Source organism: Malaclemys terrapin, chromosome 3 (genome assembly GCF_027887155.1).
Source record: "Malaclemys terrapin pileata isolate rMalTer1 chromosome 3, rMalTer1.hap1, whole genome shotgun sequence".
NCBI classification, from domain to species: domain Eukaryota; kingdom Metazoa; phylum Chordata; order Testudines; family Emydidae; genus Malaclemys; species Malaclemys terrapin.
The window spans coordinates 3,433,975-3,454,107 of record NC_071507.1 but is presented as its reverse complement, the minus strand read 5'-3'; the positions used below and the strand labels follow the sequence as shown (position 1 = coordinate 3,454,107).

The 20,133-nt window shown below is 58.1% G+C and overlaps 2 protein-coding genes across 12 annotated transcripts in view; both read right to left on the bottom strand.

Moving 5' to 3' along the window:
* Positions 1–1,415: 1,415 nt before the first annotated feature.
* LOC128834653 (heme-binding protein 1-like) lies at positions 1,416–13,350 on the bottom strand. Of its 4 annotated transcripts, none has more exons than XM_054023605.1 (6): positions 13,253–13,350; positions 9,667–9,833; positions 7,424–7,509; positions 2,832–2,958; positions 2,562–2,745; positions 1,416–2,365 (listed from the first exon to the last, which is right to left on the bottom strand). In XM_054023605.1, the coding sequence occupies exons 2-6, from the start codon at positions 9,812–9,814 to the stop codon at positions 2,191–2,193; spliced, it is 720 nt and encodes a 239-aa protein (XP_053879580.1). In that variant the 5' UTR covers positions 9,815–9,833; positions 13,253–13,350; the 3' UTR covers positions 1,416–2,190. The 4 variants fall into 4 exon arrangements, with proteins under 4 accessions (XP_053879580.1, XP_053879578.1, XP_053879579.1 ...); XM_054023603.1 differs by lacking the exon at positions 13,253–13,350 and adding an exon at positions 10,807–11,953; XM_054023604.1 differs by lacking the exon at positions 13,253–13,350 and adding an exon at positions 10,853–10,971.
* Positions 13,351–15,706: 2,356 nt separating this feature from the next.
* KLC4 (kinesin light chain 4) overlaps positions 15,707–20,133 on the bottom strand; it is a 50,413-nt gene continuing 45,986 nt past the window's right edge. For all 8 annotated transcript variants that reach the window (XM_054024396.1, XM_054024397.1, XM_054024399.1 and 5 more), the window contains 3 exons: positions 18,815–18,939; positions 18,269–18,326; positions 15,707–16,617 (listed from right to left, as the gene is read on the bottom strand). In XM_054024396.1, coding sequence (XP_053880371.1) covers positions 16,528–16,617; positions 18,269–18,326; positions 18,815–18,939 — 273 coding nt within the window. In that variant the 3' untranslated portion in view covers positions 15,707–16,527. The remainder of the gene's footprint in view (positions 16,618–18,268; positions 18,327–18,814; positions 18,940–20,133) is intronic.

Genomic DNA, 20,133 nt, shown 5'->3' with positions numbered 1-20,133 from the left:
TGAATCATTCTGGCTTCAGTGCAGGGGTTGAATAGTGGCCGGGTCACACAGGGCCCAATGAGACTGGCTGCTCGCTAGGTGAGTGCCACCCGTCCATCCTGTGCACTGAAGGGGACAAAGCCCTGTGGAAAAGACAGCACATGAGCATGCAAATAAAGACAGTCATGCAGGTGCCCAAAGGGGCCGAGTTAAGGGTGCACAGGGAACTTAATACTGGCATTTCCTCACTTCTGAGTGCTTGACTTGCAAACCGAGCGAGTCTGTACATACGATACGTGGCCGGCGTACAGCACAACGCAGGCAGACTAGTCCGGAGAGCCCTTGGCATGACACTTGGACAGCTAGTGGCTGCAGGGAGAAGTCATTCCAGACTGACATATTGACCAGGGGCTTGCCTATCTCAGCCTCGCAAGAGCTGGGGCCCCCTTCCAGTGCCTGTGGGAGCAGGGAGGCTCCACCCCACGAGATTCTCTGCATTGGCTCCGGACCAGGCTCATGGATCCCAGGGCCAGACGGGCCCACTGGGGTCAGCCATCGGCCTTCCCGAGCTGAACTCCTGCCTGAACTAGAGCAGAGTTTTAGAGAAACAGGCCAGGCTGATGGTGAATCCCACCGGCAACGGATCCCGGTGGGAAGTTCTTCCCTGCTCTCAAACATCTGAATGGGCCTAGCTTCAGCTCGTATAAACCCTGCTCAGCGCTCTGGTCCCGCTGCAGGTACTTACAGACTGTGATCAAGTCACCCGTAACTGTCTCTTCGGTTAGCCAACAGACTGAGCTCCTCATGTCCTGTCCGGGCCCCCCCGGCGCCGTGGGGCGCTGGCTGGTTTCCCCTGCATCTAGCCCTTCCGCTGAATTCAGCCAACTCATCCTGGCAGTAAGTCCCGATTTTGACTCCCACTAAGCCCCTGCTGCATTTGCCACACGGTTGGATGTCATGTGGCCAGCTCAGGTGGTGTGTCAGGGTTAGCGGGGAGACTCCTGGGGCAGGGATGCCAAGGACAAGGAGCAGGCAGCGAGCACCCTCCCACCAAGCCTACTCAAGGCAAGCAAGAGCCCAGGCTGACCTCACCTCTTGGACGCATGGGCTGGACAGCCCCACACACTGGCTGAAGGCTGTGGGGTCCACCCAGTCCCTCCAGCCATAGTCCAGGAGGTTCTGAAGCTGGTGGGACCAGCCAGGCCCATCCTTAGCAACAGCTGCGGTGACCCCCTGCGCTCAGGCTGTGCCAGGCTGGCGTCAGTACTAGCAGCTGGCTCCAGCGGGGGCGTGGGTTCAGAACCTGGGCAGGGCCCAGCTAACAGGGCCATGGAGCCCAGCGTCAGGTGCACTGTGTCCACGAGGGGTCAATAAGCTGCCCGGGCCCTTGTCTGGGCCCAGCGTGGCCGCCCCCAGCCAATCAGCTGCCACACACAGTGGTTTGAGCTGGATTTATTTCAGGTTCGCGCTGCCAGCCTCTCCCAGCACCACGTATGAGTGTGAAACCAACCAATCAATGCACAACACAACACACAGCGACCCTGCTGCTGCCCCTCTGCTCAGCCCAGGGCCAAGGGCCGGACTAACACCTGGTGGCCACAGGCGCAGTAGCAGCGTGGCGGGCGCTGACCAACAGGAAGGGGCTGCCCGCCACGGGCACACAGCTGGGCTGATACGAAGGAGAGTCCTACAGGATCCCAGCTTTGCTTGTGGGCACCACCAGTCTCTGTTCCTGGGCATGCACACACACAGCCCTGCTCTGAGCAGGGCAAGGGCTCCCCACTGGCTGCAGCACAGACCCTCCCTCAGCAGGCAAGACACAGAGGAATGCTCAGTGCCCCCCCCAGCCATCGCCCAAGAGACCTTTTCAACCACAGCCACACACAGGTGCCTGGCCCAGCACTGCAAACTCAAGTCAGGCCTGACACCTCGAGCCCAGGCCGGCACCCTGGCACAAGCACCCGGCCTGGCCAGCCGGCCCCCATGTGCCCAGCCACACTCAGTGCACGATGGCACACTGCCCCCTGCAGGCGTGAGATGGACCCCGGCCAGCCATTTGGCACATGCTGGTTTTCCCGGGGCTGGGCGTGGAGCAGGTCTCCTCTTCGGGTCCAGCGCAGCTCTACGGCGCCCAGTGCGTCAGGCTGTGCATTCATCTCCTTCAGCCAGAACTGCCATCGAAAGTGGGGCCAGCACGGGGCTGCGCTGCACTCATTCTGCCCGCCGGATGAACCACAGCTCATTGCGCCGCTGAGGGACGCTGGGGTTCTCGTAGGCAGCCACCATGTAGCTTTCCCGCAGCACGGTGTCTGTGGAGCCCAGCAGCTCCCAGAGAAGGCGGATCTCCCGGAGGATCGTCTCTTCCGACGTCACCCCGTAGAAAACCCTGTAACAAAGGGAGTGGCCACAGCCACCGGAGAACAGTCAGCTGGCAAGCTCCCTGCCCCCAGTGTGCCACCTATCCTCCCCCGCAGAGCCACCGACGCTCCCCTCCCCTCAGAGATGTTTCCTCCCCCCTTGGGCTCAGGAAACGTTCCCTTCCCCTCCCCCTCCCCCGGCCTGCAGCAATGGCAGGGGCTCACCTGGTCAGGACGCGGAGCGGCTGTCTCTCCACAATGCGGATGTCAGGGTCCGTGGGGAGAGGGGGGTCGGGCTGGAACTCCCCTGGGAGGTAATAGGTAGTGGTGACGTCCCGCAGCAACTCAGTGCCCTCCTCACTCAGGCGGATCTCGTTCACCACAGGCACCGTCATGCCCAGGTAGCGGCCTGCAGGGAGGCAGGCACAGGCGGGCAGTGAGAGGGCGCCCGAGGGGCGGAGCCAGCCCCCCCGCCCCTCACCTGCCAGCACACACCTGTGGAGTTCTCCTTGCAGATGTAGCGCATGAGTTTCATGAAGCCCATGGAGATGCTCTGTTCGTACATCGGCTCCCCCTTGGTGACGCAGGCCCATTTCCCCGCTGGGTACAGGCGCTCCTCACACTGAGACAGGCAGGGAGAGAAGCTGGTCAGAGCCCAGAACAGGGCAGGAGGCTGCCTGCTGACAACACCCCACCCCTACGGTCACTGCCCACCCCCCACTGCCAGTTGCCAGGCGGGGGCAGAAAGCTTGTCGGGCCGCTAGTACTGTTGGCAAAAAGATGGGGGACACATCCCAGCCGCGTGTGGCCAAATGCAAGCAATGGAGTGGCACACCCCGGAGCCTGGGCCTTGAAGCTGAGGAGTCCCGCTGCCGGAGGACACGGGGCTTGTAAGGGGTCAGGCTGGGGGTAATCTGGGGTGTAAAAGTTACCTGGACACACGCTCTGCATGCTGCACTGGGCTTCCTACCCATTTCCAGTCCCTGTTCTAGACAGACAGGAGACGCTATAGCCGGGCGTAGGGGGGACCCTGTGATACAGGACACCCTTGGCATTCAGCTGCCTCCAGCAGCTCTTCCTAGATACACTGCAGCCTCAGCCTCCCCCTGGCTGCACTGCGGGGGGGGGGGGGGGGACACACCACCGGGCAAGCCCACTGCTGTCCTACACGCCAGGGTCAGGAAGAGGTGACCCCACTCAATGGAAGGCAAAGCAATGGCTTCCCGGCACACCCTGCAAAGCCAATGGGGCAGCTGGCAGTGTCACAGCTCCTGCTCTCATCTCCAAGGTGCTGCAAACGTTGTCTTGCCCGGCGGGGAACTCGAGCGCCAGCGGAGCCCCGCTTGTGGAGGGGAGGCTGTGGCGAGCAGGCAGCAGGCTGGGCCTGGCAGTGCCGGGAAGAACTAGTGCTGCAGGCCACATGCTTCAGTGGTTAGGATCAGTTTGCTCGGAAATGCTTTCAGGGAGCTGCTGCTCACTAGTTCCCACGGGCCTTGCCTGGAGGGAACGACCTGCAGGACCGGGCTCAGTCAGACCTGCTACGGTGCCCACCATTGATTCAGGGCTGGGCGTCAGCCCCGTGCGAGAGAGAAACCAACGTTTCCCCGACCAGAGGGAGAGGGCAGCCGGCCGCCCGGAGAGACCGGGTGCTGGGAGAGGTGTAGCTAGCCTGGGCACTGTGACAAGCCGCCCACCCCAAGCCAGAGCCACTGCCACCCCCTTCCTGGCTCAGAAACAGACGCTAGCTGCAGCAGGAGGTCAGGAGCGCAGAGAGCTACAGGAGTCAGATGGACCTTCCAGAACAGGACCCTGGTGGAGCAGATCCTGGTCGAGGGGAAAACCTGCCTCAGAAGCGCTAGGCTGAGGGTCAGTACGGTCACTAGGAAACGCGGTAGAGAACTCAAAGCCCATGCCGCCATACAGCCAGAATGGCGAGAATCAATTAGCACTCAACAGCACCGAGCTCAGCCGAACCACGCAGAGCCGGGCACTGAAAGCGCAGCAGTGCTGGCTCCTTGGCGGCTAGCCGGCCTGGAGGGGCCAGGGGCCCACGCCCACTCTGGCTAGGGCTTCTGCACAAACTGAACATAGAAACTGAACCAAAGAACAGACCAGGGGAGGGAGGCAGGGGCTGCTGGGGGGCAGAGTGAACCTCAGGGATAAGGCAGGTAAGGAGATCTGCACACAGACACTCATTGGGTGATGGCCCTTGTCCCTGGGGAGGCTCCGGTCCTGCTGTGGGGAACACACACTACTGGTCACAGCCCCGCCCCAGGAAGGATGGCAGGACCCAAACCCTGGGCCCGGACTCAGTGTGGGAGAACGGCAGGATTCCACCTTGCGTGAGGAGGCAGTGCAGGGTCTGTCAGCTGTGTGGGGCACTCGGCGACCAGCAAGGGCTCGACCGTGCAGCTGGCCTGCATGAGGACTAGAGAGACCTGCTGGGACGAGGAGCGCTCTAGGTCAGCTTTGGGCCCCAGTGCCCTAGAGATCCCAGTGCTGCTCATGGTGGGCACTGTGCCACTCTGGTCAGCAACTTCTGCCAGCTGACGGGGCATGGCCATTGGCACCGTGCTTGGTTGATGTGGACAGACTTCAATGCTACTTACACTGGGCACAGAATCACCTTGGCGCTTGGATCTCCAGACTTAACAGTGCCAGGCCCTTGGCCCCTGACTCGGTCAGGCTAGAGGGGTTCTGGGGTCATTATGCCAATGGAACCCTTGAAAGGGTTAACTCCTGCTGGGTTCCCTTGGGCCTATGGGCAGGGGCACTGAGGCAGGGCTGCTGGAAGAGGGGGCCTTGCCCAATTCAGAGGCAGAGGCCTGGAGTCAGCCAACTCTAGGTGGCACAGGTGAGCGAGGATCAGTCGGTTCCCCCTATAAAGAGCAGGGGTAAGGGAGAACCCAGCTGGCAAGCGTGGGCATGTGGCTCATAGAAGAACCCTTCCAGCTGGGGTTTTCTGTTGGGGAGGAGGCCAGGCAGGCAGGCCAGGCCTGGCATCTTCGCCAGCAGCAGACAGCACCCAGGGCAGAGGCGCTGTGCCTAGTGTAAGGCTGGGGGGAGGGGGGGAAGACTTGGCGTTTACTTGTCAATGTCACGTCACCAGACCTCAGTGAAGGGGCATTAGTGGATAGAAAAGCCTGGGTGGAGTTTCTTTAAGAAGTAACTGAGCCAGGCCACTGAAGTGTGACCTCAGGCCACATGAGGGTGCTCGGGAGGACCATGATGACAGCCTTACGGGGTGTGAGGGCTCCGGAATGAAGCCAGAGAAGGGCAGTAGGGCACGGCTGTGTCTGTAGGGTGAAGCTCTTGGTGTTCTCTTTACACTTGCGGAGGTTACTGCAGGCCAGCAGATGTTCCCCCTCGCCTCGGTTATCGATGGAGCACGCCTGGCTGCGAGCTGTGGGGCCTGGAAGAGATCAGAACTCTGTCCAGGAGAGTACGGCTGAGGGGGAGTTAACTGAAGCAGTCAGCAGTGCTGGCTCCTCTGGAGGTCCTCAGTGCCCCATGGGTCGAGCCCAGGGCCACTCTAACTAGGGGTTCTCCACGGTGCCAGACCCCTGGCACTGACTCGTGACCCTGGCAAGTCTGGGGGCCTTGGTGCACACTTGCTAGGCATGGAGCCGCTGGGGCTAGCGGCTCTACACGTGCTGCTGGACTTACACGAGCTAGGACCTAGTTACTAGGCCTAAACAGCCTCCCTGATCAGCAAGGCCTTAGGCAGCCTTCCCACCTCTGCAGGGCTGGAGAAGCTGACAGACCCAAACCAGGCCAGCCCAACAGGACACCAGCAGGGAAGCACCAAGGACAGAGCATGATCCCAGCCTGCTGTGCCCTCAGTGGTCATAAGGAGCTGGAGGGTGGCTGGGGTCACTGCTCCCCTTGCAGAGCCCTGCTCTGGGGGGAGGGAGGGCAGGCTGGCTGGCCTGAAGGCCAGGGCTCTCCGCGGGAGTCAGGAAGCTAGCAAGCAACCCACACAGGAAAGCCCCCAGAAGCGACACTGACTTCTAGAGACTACGCAGCACTCTCCTGCATGGAGCACAGGGGAGGAGCCGGAAAGAGAAGCCCAGGCGGGCACAGAGGCAATGCTGGAGGTCAGCAGGTTGCTGGAAGGGTCTCGGCTGACGAGGGGAGCAGAGTGAGCACCTACTGGGGCTAGAACAGGGCTGGGTGGCTTGCCCAACACTCCCCATACGATGCTAGTGAACAATAAGAGGATGGGGGGAGGAGGAGGGTGGGCCTGTCGTCTTTGGGCAGGAATAACAGAAATGACGTGACCCTGGGCATGTGCCAGACGGCCGGGGCTGGGGCATGGAAAGGAAGAGAACTCCTGCAGCCGTGCTCAGGGGACTCAGGCCAGCGGGACACCAGGCGCCACAGGACTGGAGAGACTCTACCCGGAGCAGGACAGAGGGAACGTGTGAAGAACACACCCCTCGCATACACCAGACAGAGACAGGAAGAGGCAGAGGCTAAAACACCAGGTGACCCAATGGGCCAGGGAGTGAATGCCAAGGTGCCCTTACCTGAGCTGGGCTCCTCCAGTCCCGCCCCAGCAGCCTAGGTGACAGGATGATCTTACCCCGTTCACAGCATCTCCCTCCCCCTCTTCCTGTCTGTTCGCACACTTGCTCTGTCTTGGCTTCTGTTAGACCCGGAGCTCTGCGGAGCAGGAACCTTCTCTCACTCTGTGATCGGACATCGTTAGGGTACATGACGGGCAGGGCTACATGACAGATGGGCAGGGCTGTGCATGTCTGGTGAAGAGAGTTCTGCCGTCGCCATGGTAACTCCACTTCTGCAAGAGGCGAGAGCTGTCCACACCAGCGCCTGGGTGGGAATCGCTGACGTCGCTCGGGGTGAGATCCCCCAATTGTATTGAAGCAAAGCACTAGTGGGGCATTATGGATCCTGGGGGGCCTGGGCTGGAGACGAGGGCGCAGGACCAGGGCAGGGACAGGATCTAGGCTGTGGTTGTTTGCAAGGCCGGGGACCCACTGTACGGAGACACAGGGCCCCACACACTTCCCAGGACACGGGCTGCGGGTGTGAAATCTGCCTGTGCCCAGAGGAAGGGTCCTCACCTTCTCATGCTGCAGCAGGGTGACATAGGGCACCGGCTCACGCACCTGGCTGTGCTGCGTCATCTGCACGATGGGACCCGCCATCTCTGCAAAACCAAACAGACAGGAGAAAACGGGCCCGGACGGCGAGCAGGGCGGGGAGAAACGCACAGTTCAGAGCATCAGGGACCACGCAGCCCGAATACCAAATACTGGGAAGTGTGTCCGTGCTGCACCCTGGCTGCGACTGGGCACATCCCCAGCCCAGGAAACGGGCCGGCCTGTTCCCTTAGCAGCGCAGCTTGCTCGCCCCCTCGCACCATTCTGTGGTAACCCGATGCTGGATCCAGGCACTTCTGAAAAACACACCTGCTCAGAGGTGCTCCCTAGGGCTCTCCCGCCCCGAGAAGGGCGTACCCGGAGGAATGACTATCGCCGACATACAGGACTAGCCTGCTGCAGCTGCTCCCAGGGCATGCGCCCCCCCAGTCTGTTTAGACTGGCAGCCCTGGGGAAGGAATCCTGGCTCCAGATCGGTCTGCAGAGCGCCTAGCACACAGTCAGCACGATCTGCCACTGTAATGCGAGACCGTTGGGCCAACAGGGCCCAGCTATCACTGCTCTGCGTATCTTAGCTGTAGCCACGCACAGCATTAGCAGAGCGCTCCCCTCCATGGTCCACGACCATGCTCCGTGGCACAGAAGCGCGTTTCAGATCAAGAGTCCGACAGCTGGTTTTGCCTTTATTCTTACGCCTTAGAATGGCTGTTTACACTGGCTGTACTAACCAGAGCTCAACGGTCAAAGCCAGAGGTCAGTGGGCACACGCTCAGCAAGTTACCTGGCGGGAAGGCAGGTTGATAAAGCACATGTGGGCAGGGTGCCTTCACACTCTGTTGGCCCTGCCGTCCCCTCCATATGTGGGTGACGGACATCGGCCCCTCTGAATTGGGCCCCAAGCGTCCGTTTGCCGAGGGGTTACTGGGCAGGCTGTGTCACTTATTTCACCAAGGAGCCAGTGGTTTAATAGGAATCAGCTGAACAGGTCTGCTCTGGCCCCTGCTCTCCCCACTGAGAGAAAGGCAGACGACTGAATCATTTCCTTGAGGGGCTCTCGTGGGAGACGCTGCACGCTCAGCTCTGACTCACCCTCAGGGTATGTCTATGCTCCAAAATTAAGTCGACCTAACTTCCATGGACATACAGCCGCCACAGTAATTACAGTGCTCATGCACGTCTACACTTCGCTCCTTGTGTCAGTGGTGTGCGCCCTCACCCGAAGCGCTTGCGGCGATTGGCCTGTCAGTGTGGGGCATTGTGGAACGGCACCTGGAAGCCAGTAACAGTCGACGTAACCAACACAGAGTCAGGCCAAGGGACAGAAGCAAGGTGTAGGGGCAGGACCAGAGATGGCACAAGGATCAGGAACAAAGCTAGAGTGAGGCAGGAACTTGGAACGGGATGGGAGCAGGACAGATGCCGATCGCAGGAGACAGGCAAGGAATGGGATCCGATGCACCAGCAAGAGAGACTTTACACAGTTGCTCGGACCCCGCTCCTTACCTGTCTCCTTCAATCTGCATCCAGCCCTGTTCCTGCTCTGCTCCCTGTCTCGCCTCCGTCCCTGCTCCCAGGTCCTGCCTTTGTGCTGCTCTGTGCCCGAACCTCACCCTTCTCTGGTTCCTGCCCCTACACCATCACTCCTGACCACTGGTTCCAGCTCTGACCCGACTCCAATGCTGACTCTTGGCTTGACTCATGCTCAGACCATGAGCCAAGACCGCCCACATCCCGGTTTGTAACAGCTGCTTGGACAACCCACCCCGGGTCACTTCCTGGCTGAAATAATGGGTGCAAGCCAACTGGGCAACCCAGGCCTTGGGCGTCTGATAGGACTTCCTGGGGGGCCTGACCTGCCAAGATTAGGGAGGTGCTGCTTCATCTGTCTCCCTTGGTGGTGACAAGGGAGTATCCGAGACTTGGGGCTCCCAGAGCCCCAGGTTCTAGACCTGCTGAAACGAAGGACCTGACTCAGCTCCTTGCATGCATGCTAGTCTCTCGGGCCATAGAAACCCTGTCAGTGTTGCTAAGCCCGATAAAGGAACTGCTAGTGTCATACTTCCTGGGCCACTGGGCTTGGAGCACTGCCCTTGGAGGGTCAGCTCCTCCCAGTGGAGCAGCCAGGAATGGGCCACACAGAGGCTGCAGGTGGCATTGGAATTTCTAATTGTGGGGGTGGGGAAGGAACCCAGCCTTGCTCTCACCTTGAGGAAGAGTCACTTGATGGGTGCTGGCCACTGTTTCCCAATGAGAGAACAGCCTGTTCTGTTCTTCCCCATCCATTGGCTCCTCATCTTCATCGAGGGATTCATCGTCCAATCCATTGAGGTCCTCCAGGGTAATGCGAGCCATGCCAACGCCACAATTCCTGCTGCAGGGGGAGAAAAGAAAAAAGCAGAGCGTTTAGTGCAACCCTGAGAGCCCGCAGGAAGAGGCGGGGGCAGTGTGTGATCTAGATGCGAGAGAACTGCAGGCTTGGAGTGGTACATGCCAATACAAACAAGTCTGGGGTGAAGAGAGGGGGCAGGGCCTGGTAGAGCTCAAACACTACTCTATTCTCCTCCCTACCCCCTCCATTCAGTCCCTGAAGAAGAGTCACCTGAGAAGCTGAGGACCAGACTGGAGAGTCAGCAAAGACAGGTGTGACTCAGGTGGGGGAGTAGAAATGGTGCAGACAGTGTCAGTGACTTCCTGGCTGGTAGGGACACCAGGAGGAGGGTGAACTAAGGTCACCACATTGACACAGCCCTTGGGATTATTAAGAGCCTCAGAGCTATGATCAGAACCCAGAAGTCCTGAGCTTATAGCTGCTTAGATACTTGTACAGTAAACACTTGTTAGCAGCAACTTATTGGTGACCTTTTGCTATGTTGCTTCTAAGCAGCTGATGCTGTTATGGGGAGTGTCATCTGACCAGAGACAGCCTGCTTTTTCTGATCCGTAAAACAGCTACCGTACACACTAAATCTAGCGTTGTAACAATGCAATGTATTTATTATTGCTGCTACAGTAATACTGTAGTACACCTCCTGTCCTTCATGTGGCCTATCATATTGTATCAAGAAAGCAATACTGAGTTAATGTTATAAAAGTATCAAGTTTTATTTTTGTTTTAAGATCAAACATCAACCATGACAAACAGCCTTTTGCTCTTGTAAACATTTTTTGTACTTGCACTTAACTGGGATACTTTGTACACATTGTAAGTCACTGATAAGGACATCTGCTAAGCAAATAAATAAATAACCAGCCAACCTAAAAGTATTATTCCACATCACAGTGTTTTCTATTTATACAGTGAGGATCAACTTGTACATTAATTAAGCACGGGCAAACTCACTCACTTCGGCTGAAAGAATATTGAGAAGCAGCAGAAGCAAATTAACAAACCCAGTTTTGTTTTGAAGATGGGACCCCATGTCCTGCAGACCCTGTCACCAAGTCCCGCTACCCGGGAAAAGTGCCAGAGCGTGTGCAAAGCCTTCAACCGCTCGGCGTTTGTCGGACGTGGAACTTCATCAAAATCGCTCGTCCTCACTCCCTGGATTAGAATATGTTTCATCAACACAAGCGTGTTTCTCTGGCCTTGCAGCAGCTGCAGCTCGGTAATTCCACATCGGGCAGCTCTCCGAACGGGAGCAAATCCTCATCGCCAGCAGGTAAGTCCTCTTTTTCCATGTTGACTGGAAGGGGAACGTTGTTCAGGGGGGGTCACTCCCATCCACATTGGCACCAACGAGCACAGTTCCCCTGTGTCCTTTAAAGCTTTCCCTCCTCCTCGACCTGTCCTCTGGCAGAGCCCTTTGAAATAAAGTCCCGTTTAATCAGCATTGGAGACATCAGCTTGGAAAATGTGAGGAAGTTTTTCACACTGCCCCTGCTGGTTTGTCCGCTGGCTGTTTCTCACCATGCCCGTTTTTGTAAGCAACATTGAAGCATTTCTTCCATCTGGTAAACTGTCACTTGCCTTAAGATCATTCAACCCCAGGGAAGCAGCAAGCTGAAGGGGGTTTTCCTCGATTGCGGGTCCAGCAGGTAGAACCATATAACGAGACTAGTCGACAGCAGCCGCGTTTCCCTTCATGCCCACGCTTCCAGCTGCTATTTGACTGTCTGTCTTCGTGCTTATCCTTCTGCTTCCACATTCCACATACAGCCAACCTGGGCAACTCCCACTTGGCTTTGCAGAGCCCCCAGAGCGCCACAGTCGTGGATAATCTGTACTTTTTCTTTCGGTGAGAAACTGCTTGGCATTTTGTCTGGGTTTGCCACAAAAAACGGATGCAAATAAGCGGAGGCTGTGACAGCACAATGTCATAAATGTTGCTCTAATGCAGAAGCTACGTTTCTGTTACTGAGTGGACATTTCACACCAGGGGAAGTATTCCCAGGGGAAATGTTGCAGGTAAGCGGTGGGTGCTCTTGCAAAGTGTTGCTGCCAACAAGCAACTACTGCATCTCCAGCACAGAAGTTTCGGAGCGCTTCACAAACATTAGGTTTACCTTCCTCATTCTCCTGTGGGGCAGAGGCTGGCGCCCCATTTAACAGGTGGGATGCTGAGACGGAGTGACTGGCCCAAGCTCACACAGCGAGTCTTGATCTCCTGGCTCCCACTCCCCTCAGTGAGCTGGGATTAGGACTCAATGCAGCTGATCCGGAAACAAACTGTAAATATTTAGACATTTGGCCTAATCAAATCATAGCAACAGGTTTTAAAGGCCAACCCCTTTTAAACAAACAGCCCAAAGCAACACTGAATTACTTGTATTAAGCAACCATCTCTGTAAGATGACCTGAGACCATCCTGAACTGAACATGATATATGCCATCATGTGCCAGCAATGCCCCTCTGCCATGTACATTGGCCAAACCAGACAGTCTCTACGCAACAGAATAAATGGACACAAATCTGACGTCAGGAATCATAACATTCAAAAACCAGTAGGAGAACACTTCAACCTCTCTGGTCACTCAGTAACAGACCTCAAAGTGGCAATTCTTCAACAAACAAAATTCAAAAACAGACTCCAATGTGAAGCTGCAGAACTGGAATTAATTTGCAAACTAGATACCATCAGATTAGGCCTGAATAAAGACTGGGAGTGGTTGGGTCATTACAAAACCTAAACTTAATTTCCCCAATACTAATTTCCTCCTACTGTTACTCACACCTTCTTGTCCACTGCCTGTAATGGGCCACTCACCAACCACTTCAAAAGTTACTTCTCCTCCCTTGGTACCCTGCTGTTCATTGATTTATCTCATTAGACTGACTTAACACTGGGTAAAGCACCGGCATCCTTTCACGTATTTATATCTGCTCCTGTATTTTTCACTTCATGCATCTGATGAAGTGGATTTTGGCCCACCAAAGCTTACGCCCAAATACATTTGTTAGTCTCTAGGGTGCCACAAGGACTCCTCGTTTTTTTTGTTCCAGATACAGAACTGCCCTCTCTGGGGAGTGCATCTAGGCTGCCATGCCCCCAGGGCAGCGACTGGGCAAGCCAAGGGCCCTGCACAGCTGTGTGGGTTTCCTCCTCAGATTCGCGCCTTGTCAGTGTAAACGGCCCGGCCGCCGGACTCCCTATTGCCGGCCGCGGCGCGCTGCAGCGGGGAGTTCCGCAGGCCGACCCCGCCTGGGCAGGGGAGCATCTGAGCCCTTCTCCCCCCCCAGCCCCACAGGCGGCGCCAGGGACCCAGGAGTCCGGGGCGCTGAGGTCAGGGGTCACAGGTCACGAGCCCCAGGGACGGCTGGGCAGGTCCCGGCTGGGGGGGGGGGGCGTTACCTGGCACTTCCTGCTCCGCGCCCGGCCCGGAACTTCTCCGACCCGAGGTCACCGGCCCGGAAATCCGGTGACGATTCCTGCGTCCTGACGTAACCCTCATGCCGGGAGGATGGACCTGTGACGCAGTGCCCCGGAAGCGAACCGGATACTTCCGGCCCCGCCCACACCGACGAGATCAATACGGGAGGCTGCGTGCCAGGGGGCGGGGCGTGTGGCAGTGGGCGGGGCCATCAACGGAGAGGGAGGAGCAGCTGTATTGCCGAGGGGCGCGGCCTCTGGCAGGGGTGGGGCCTGCGTGCCAGAGGGGCGGGGTCTGTGGCCGGGGGCGGGGCCTATGACAGGGGCGGGGCCCAAAACTAAAGTCTCCCGCCCCCATCCTCCAGCTGGCGCATGAAGGGAGCCCCAGGGCAGCTACCACAGCATTGGGCGCTCCTGGGAAAACCTGAGTCGAGGGCAGCCTCGTCTAACCTGCACCCCTGAGCAAGGCTGGCCACGGGACAGACCCATCACCAAACATGTGGCCTGGCCATGCTAATTAGAGCCTGGCAGTGGTGCTCGTTGGGGTAACGATGTCAGCATGAGAGTGGCTGAGCCAGTGTTGCCAGCCCCAAATGATCAAAACTCATGAGCCAGGCCCAAGAGCAGCGTAAAAATCATGAGATTTTGAAACAAGTAACCAATGGGGGTTCTTTGTATTTGCCTTCTGGTCCCTGAGCCTTTAGGTCACATTCAGGCTTTAGGTTTTGAGCCGTTAGGTCCCATTGTCGAGCTTTTCCACAGCCACAAGGGCCAATGGCCTTCCTCTTTTGAACAAAGGAAGCTGAGCCGCTCCTCTGCGCCCATGATTCAGGAGTCAGAGCTTTGTAAAAACCACCGTAAGACTTGCAGTAAAATCAGGGGAGTTGGCAGCACAGCGAGGTTAGTCAGAACTAGAGAGAACCGTGAGGAGCGTCACAGGGAACTAATCCAGCGAGGAGAATGGGCAGCAAGATGGCAAATGAAATTCAGTGTTGAAAAATCCAAAATAATAAACACAGAAGGGAATCACCTGAACTATTCAGACACGTTACTGGATTCTAAATTACCTGTATCAATTCAGGAAACAAACCTAGGCATGACCGCGAGCCGCTCAGTGGAGACCTCTGCTCAGTGTGCAGCTGTGCTCAACTAAGCAAACAGTGTTTGGCTGCAGAAGGCATGGGATGGAGAATAATATGGACTGTCATAATGCCATTCCATAAATGATTGACAGTCTCACCAGCACAGGGCACCCCGTTTCATACAGGATATTACAGAACTAGAGGGGTTGAGAAAAGGGCAGTGAGAATGATCAGGGCCCAGGCAAGCTCGCATATGGAGACAGGTTGAAAAGATTGGGATTGTGTACGTTAGAGAATAGACAAGAGGGAACATGATCAAAATCTGTAAAACAATGACTGGGACAAAGAGGGGAGATCAGGAGCAGAATTCTATCCACTTTTTCTCTTAACACAAGAACAAGGTGACAGTGATGTAAAAAGACAGCAAATTCAAACCTGGTAAGAGGAAACATTCTTTCCCATAATGCACAATTAGCCTGTGGAACTCACTGTCACATGTTGTTGTTAAATCCCATTTAGCAGCATTCATAAAAGGCAGGGGCATTCATTGGGTAACAACAATACGCAGAGTTATAATAATAAATACCAACAACAACTGGAGTTTGAGAAGGACTATAAACCCTAATGCTTCATGGCAGAAGCCAGCCTGTAACTAATAGGGTTAGGAGGAAGCTTTCCCTGGGGCAGGGTGTTCCACAACTGCCCCTGTCAGAGACAGGGTACTGGACTAGGTGGACCCCCCACCCCCAGTTGGATCCAGTATTGCATTCTGTAACTCTACAGCCTGCAACTGGGGCGTTCAGGATGGAAAGCTGGAGAGACCACCAGGCATTTCACCCCCAGCAGCCTCCCATGTGTTTAACGCAGACAGCAGCTGAGAGCAAGGGATCTACATGTAGCCAGAGGCTGGTGTGAGACCAAACCTCCCTCTCCCCTTGCCAGTTGTGTCTGCAGACAGGCCTAGTAAGGTGTCAATCTCCAGCACCTGGGGCTCGGCACAGACGCGGATGCGAGCGCTTGTGGCTAGCCAGGCCTGGGCAACATTTTTCAGACAAAACTTTTTTTCACCAAATAATGCATGTTCGGAGCGACCAAAACATTTCACAAATTTGTGTCCAATTTGCTGAATTGTTTCATCCAAAAATTCAGAAACAGTTAAAAAGGTTTGATTTTTTGATTCAAAACAACTTTTTGTTTCAAAGGTTATTCCCTCCAAAACCAAACGTTTTGTTTGACCCGAAACACTCTTTTTCTTTGGTTCAGCCACTGAGCTCTATAGCTAGGAGCCGCTGTCCGTATTTGTCTGAGTGCAGCCAGCCCTCCCACCCCACTGGCTTGGAGGCTCTCACCACAGTCCTTTCGGCGATTTTTTATTTAATAAAATAAAGTACACAATCAGAAGGAAATCATGGATAACAATGACCCCACAGCTCCCCCAGTGCCCAGGCACTGCTCTCGCCATGCTAAGGCAGACACAGGCCACACAGCGAGATCAGGAACTGGGCTTGCAGAGCTCCTAGGGATGGGGGTGTAGGGATCTGGACACATTCCCGATGGGGTCAGCGCCTGGGCTGAATCCCATCGGTGAACTCCCTGGGAAGGTCGCAGGGTTGCCATGACCCTTCCAGCCTCGTTCTCTGGTTCTCAGGGAGCTGAATCGGAAGAACCCCAGTCCCGGGCACTGGGTGGTGCTGAGGTCGGGGAGTGGCTGATAACTAAGGAGAGGGCAGTGTTGAGGTGGGGTGAGCCCTTCACTGCAGAAGGGACAGGCCTTGGGGGGGATGGTGAAGGAGCCCGCAGGTCTATTTTGGCGCTCCTCTCAGCCAGCCCCAGGGAGTGGGGAGTCTCCACCCCTCAGTTCTGATAGCCAAAGCCACAGGAAAGTGCTGCCCCCAAAGCCGCTAGTCCCTGGCAAGTACCAGGCCCAGGCAGGCAGCAGGCAGAGGGAGGCTCTATTGTCTCGTGGCTGGTGCTCCCCACCCCATGCAAGGGCACACCTCTTCCAGGGGCAGTGTCTGAGACAGGGCATGCTGGAGCTCCGGGTTGTGGGGGAGCAGCTGGAGTGTCAGGCAGTGCGGGGTCCTGGAGGCGGTGCCGGAGCCACAGGGCGCAGTCAAGCAGCAGGAGCATCTGAGATGGAGCCAGGAGGGGTGCAGAGAGGAGCCTGGAGGCGGGTCAGTTGGAGGTGAGCAGGGAGCTGTGAGAGGATAGATCCACGCTGCTGGCACTGAGGCCTCTCCTCTCTGCCCAGAGGCCCGGGGAACCCTGAAAAACAAACCACACTGTCCAGGATCCCACATCCCTGGCATGCAGGCCCGTGCCCAGACAGCTTCCTGGGGGGAATGCGCTGCCTGCCCGGCTCTGAGCTGAGCCCAAGGGGCCATGTCCTCTGAGCTCCCCCAGCCAGATGCCCACAGCAGCGACCATTCAGGATAGCTCATGCCCCAACCCCATCTCAGTGGCATCACGTCTGATTTTCATAGTGACAATGGACAATATCACGGGAGCTGTTGAGGGAAGCTGGAGGCTTTGGCACCTGGGGAGAGGCTCAGAGGGGAGAGGGGCAGTGTGGATTTAGCACATTAGCGGGGGGGAGGGCTTAAAGTTATCATCAGTGAATACGTGACTGTTGACATGTGACTGTCATCACTAGGTTCCAGAGTCACAAGCTCATCAACAGAAATGAGTCAGTTCAGCCCCCTCCAGCTACTGTTTCAGGCTGTCTGCACACCCAGGCAGGCACACGCAGCGGTCATGCTTCTGCCATGTTTAAAGTTTCTTCCAACAACACGGGCTCGGTTTTTGTTTTTAATAAATGCTCGGACTCCAGCAAACCGTTGTGCAGCAAATCTCCCATCCAGGGAATCATACAATCCAGCCCGGGGCCGGATTCACTCAGGGCTTGGAACATCACTGTCCAGCCTGAATTATCCCAGACGCTGGGGTACATGGCCCAGGGCTCCTCCCAGAGCCTGTCCGTGCTGCTCCCTAACTGGGCACAGGGCTGGGCTACGGAGCAATGCCCCCCCAGCCCATACCCCCACTGCCCCGGCCCCGCCTCCCCCCAGCACATACCCCCCCAGCCCCGGCCCCGCCTCCCCCCAGCCCATACCCCCCACTGCCCCGGCCCCGCCTTCCCCCAGCCCATACCCCCACTGCCCCGGCGCCGCCTCCCCCCAGCCCGTACCCCCACTGCCCCGGCCCCGCCTCCCCCCAGCCCGTACCCCCACTGCCCCGGCCCCGCCTCCCCCCAGCCCGTACCCCCACTGCCCCGGCCCCGCCTCCCCCCAGCCCACACCGCCACTGCCCCGGCCCCGCCTCCCCCCAGCCCGTACCCCCACTGCCCCGGCCCCGCCTCCCCCCAGCCCGTACCCCCACTGCCCCGGCGCCGCCTCCCCCCAGCCCGTACCCCCACTGCCCCGGCCCCGCCTCCCCCCAGCCCGTACCCCCACTGCCCCGGCCCCGCCTCCCCCCAGCCCGTACCCCCACTGCCCCGGCGCCGCCTCCCCCCAGCCCGTACCCCCACTGCCCCGGCCCCGCCTTCCCCCAGCCCGTACCCCCACTGCCCCGGCCCCGCCTCCCCCCAGCCCGTACCCCCACTGCCCCGGCCCTGCCTCCCCCCAGCCCGTACCCCCACTGCCCCGGCCTGGCTCAGTTTGTGAGGCCAAGCTGCCCTGGCACTACCCAGTGCTGGTTTATTAGCATCTTACTCCTTGTCTGGCCTTTGCCCCTGATGCTGCACAGCTGGTGGCTGTTGCGTTCCCACCTCATCCTGCCTGGGGAGGATTTCATTTCAGAAAGGTGGCTTTGCAGCCTTGACTGGCCCGTGCGCGTCGCTGCGTAACCAGGCAGCTTTCCCAAGCCCCGCAGGCTCTGAGCTGGGGGCAGTGGGCACTGCTTGTTGCCGAGCTCTCACCTGGAAGGACTTGTCACTGGATGTATTCAGGTGATTTAATGATGCTGCTCGTTTCATGCTACAAAAAGAAAGAGGAAAAGGGTGAGTTCTCGAGCTCAGCCCCTGCCCCTGCCCGTGGGGTGCCGCCTCCCACCCCTCGGCCTGGCAACCACCCGCATCTCCGCCGGACAGCACAGGGGCAGGAGGAAAGGAGCTTGGACATACACTATTTCCCTGGCAGACCCTGCCTCCCCTGGGGCCAGAGAGCCCCACCTCCAGGCCCATCCCTGCAGCCCCTCCTAGAACTTCGTGGGTCCCCATCTCCGCACATGGGCAGGACGAGAGAGCCTCTTGCTCCCCCCGTTTTCTCTGGGCTCAGCCTCCATGCTACTGCCGCCAGGGCCCAGGCCAGAGGGCTCTGCAGAAACCCCTCTGTGCAGGGACCCTGCTCCCAAAGAGGCAAAGCCCCAGGAAAGGGCAGCCCCGGCATATGAAGCCGGCGTTTCCGGCTGGCCTGAGAGGCAGCGATGCGTCTGACAGCATGCAGGCCCCTTGGGAGACACGTACTTTGTGTCCCTGGGCTCCAGGGGGACGTTCCCCTGCAGCTTCTTGACTAGCATTTCACTGCTCCTCCTCAGCACGTCCCGAATCTTCCCCAGGGAGCCGCTGCGCTGGAGGGCACCGCTGCCATCCTGCAGAGAGAGAGGCCGTGAGATGGCTGCCGAGTGCAGGGACTGCACCCCATGCCAAGGGAAGGCTGCAGTCCCCCAGTGCAAACACCACAGGCTCACTAAGATCTAAATACAAACAGAACGGAGCCTCTCGGAGTCCGCACCCCCCAAACTCCACCCTCAGAGCCAAGCACAGCCCGTACTGAGCAGGGAAAGCCTCAGACAAGCCGGGCACTGATGCCAACCAGTGTCACTCAGCACAGGGAAATCAACACGATAGACCAATCGCCAACTCACCCTGGTGCCCTCTAACCTGGGGCAGGAGGCTAGTGGGATGCTGGTGGCGTGATTCCCCCCCCCGCCTCTGGAATTCCAAGTGACCGGCCATCCCGTGCAGTTAGCAGGGGAGCCCCTCCCGGACTGCTCCACAAGCGCCCCGCACGAGGACACCCATCTGTGGAGACTGAACCCCTTTGCAGATCACACGCAGGGGGAGCCAGAGTCCCCAGACGTCCCCAGAGAGGGGCTGTGGGACTGACCCCGGGTGGCAGCGAGGACCCCAGTGAGCTCCTCCGGCCGGGCTGTTGCTCTCTGACGAGCACGCTGGCCGGAGCCGTGCCGGGGCCTGCTGGCCAGAGCTGGGGCTGGGGTTGGTGTATGCTGAAAGGAGCTTTGCAGTTCATCCTGGGGGGCTGGGGTGCCTGCTCCTCTCCCTCCTGCCCACCCTCTTCTTCCCTTTGATCACGCCTGCTCCTGGGCTGACTCCTGCCCTGGCATTTCGCCCTCTCCCAGGACCAGGCAGGAGAGTGCTGTACTGAAAGCCTCTGGCTCTGCCTGGGCTCCTAACAGACGAGGGGTTAGGAGGGTCTGGTCTGAGGGACCTGACAGCGCTCAGGGGAGGAGTGTGGAGTGCCCGCCCCGAGGAGGGCTTTCCCTCTTGGAGTAATAGGTGTGCTTGGCACCGGCTTGGCCCTGCTACAGATCACTCCCGCTGGCATCTCCACTTCAAGGGGTGTTTCTTGGCTTTCTGCTCTGCAGCCTGCCCATGGCTTCTCCTCTTGGAGCCTGCTGACCTGTGGCTCTCGCAGCCCTTGGCTGTTTGTGTTGGACTGAGATAGGGCAGAATAGAGAAGGGGCCACAGGCCCAGCATGGGTGTAGGACCACCATGGGGCCCAGCTCAGCTACCCTGTGGCCACAGGGGGCCATGGGCCCAT

Coding starts and splice junctions, on each gene's coding strand:
- LOC128834653 (XM_054023603.1), bottom strand. CDS start 11,024: ATGAAACATATTCTAATCCAGGGAGTGAGGACGAGCGATTTTGATGAA. Junction 7,510..9,666: donor TCAAGTGACTCTTCCTCAAG/GTGAGAGCAAGG, acceptor TTGGTTTTGCAG/AGATGGCGGGTCCCATCGTG. Junction 2,366..2,561: donor CCGCTCCGCGTCCTGACCAG/GTGAGCCCCTGC, acceptor CCTTTGTTACAG/GGTTTTCTACGGGGTGACGT.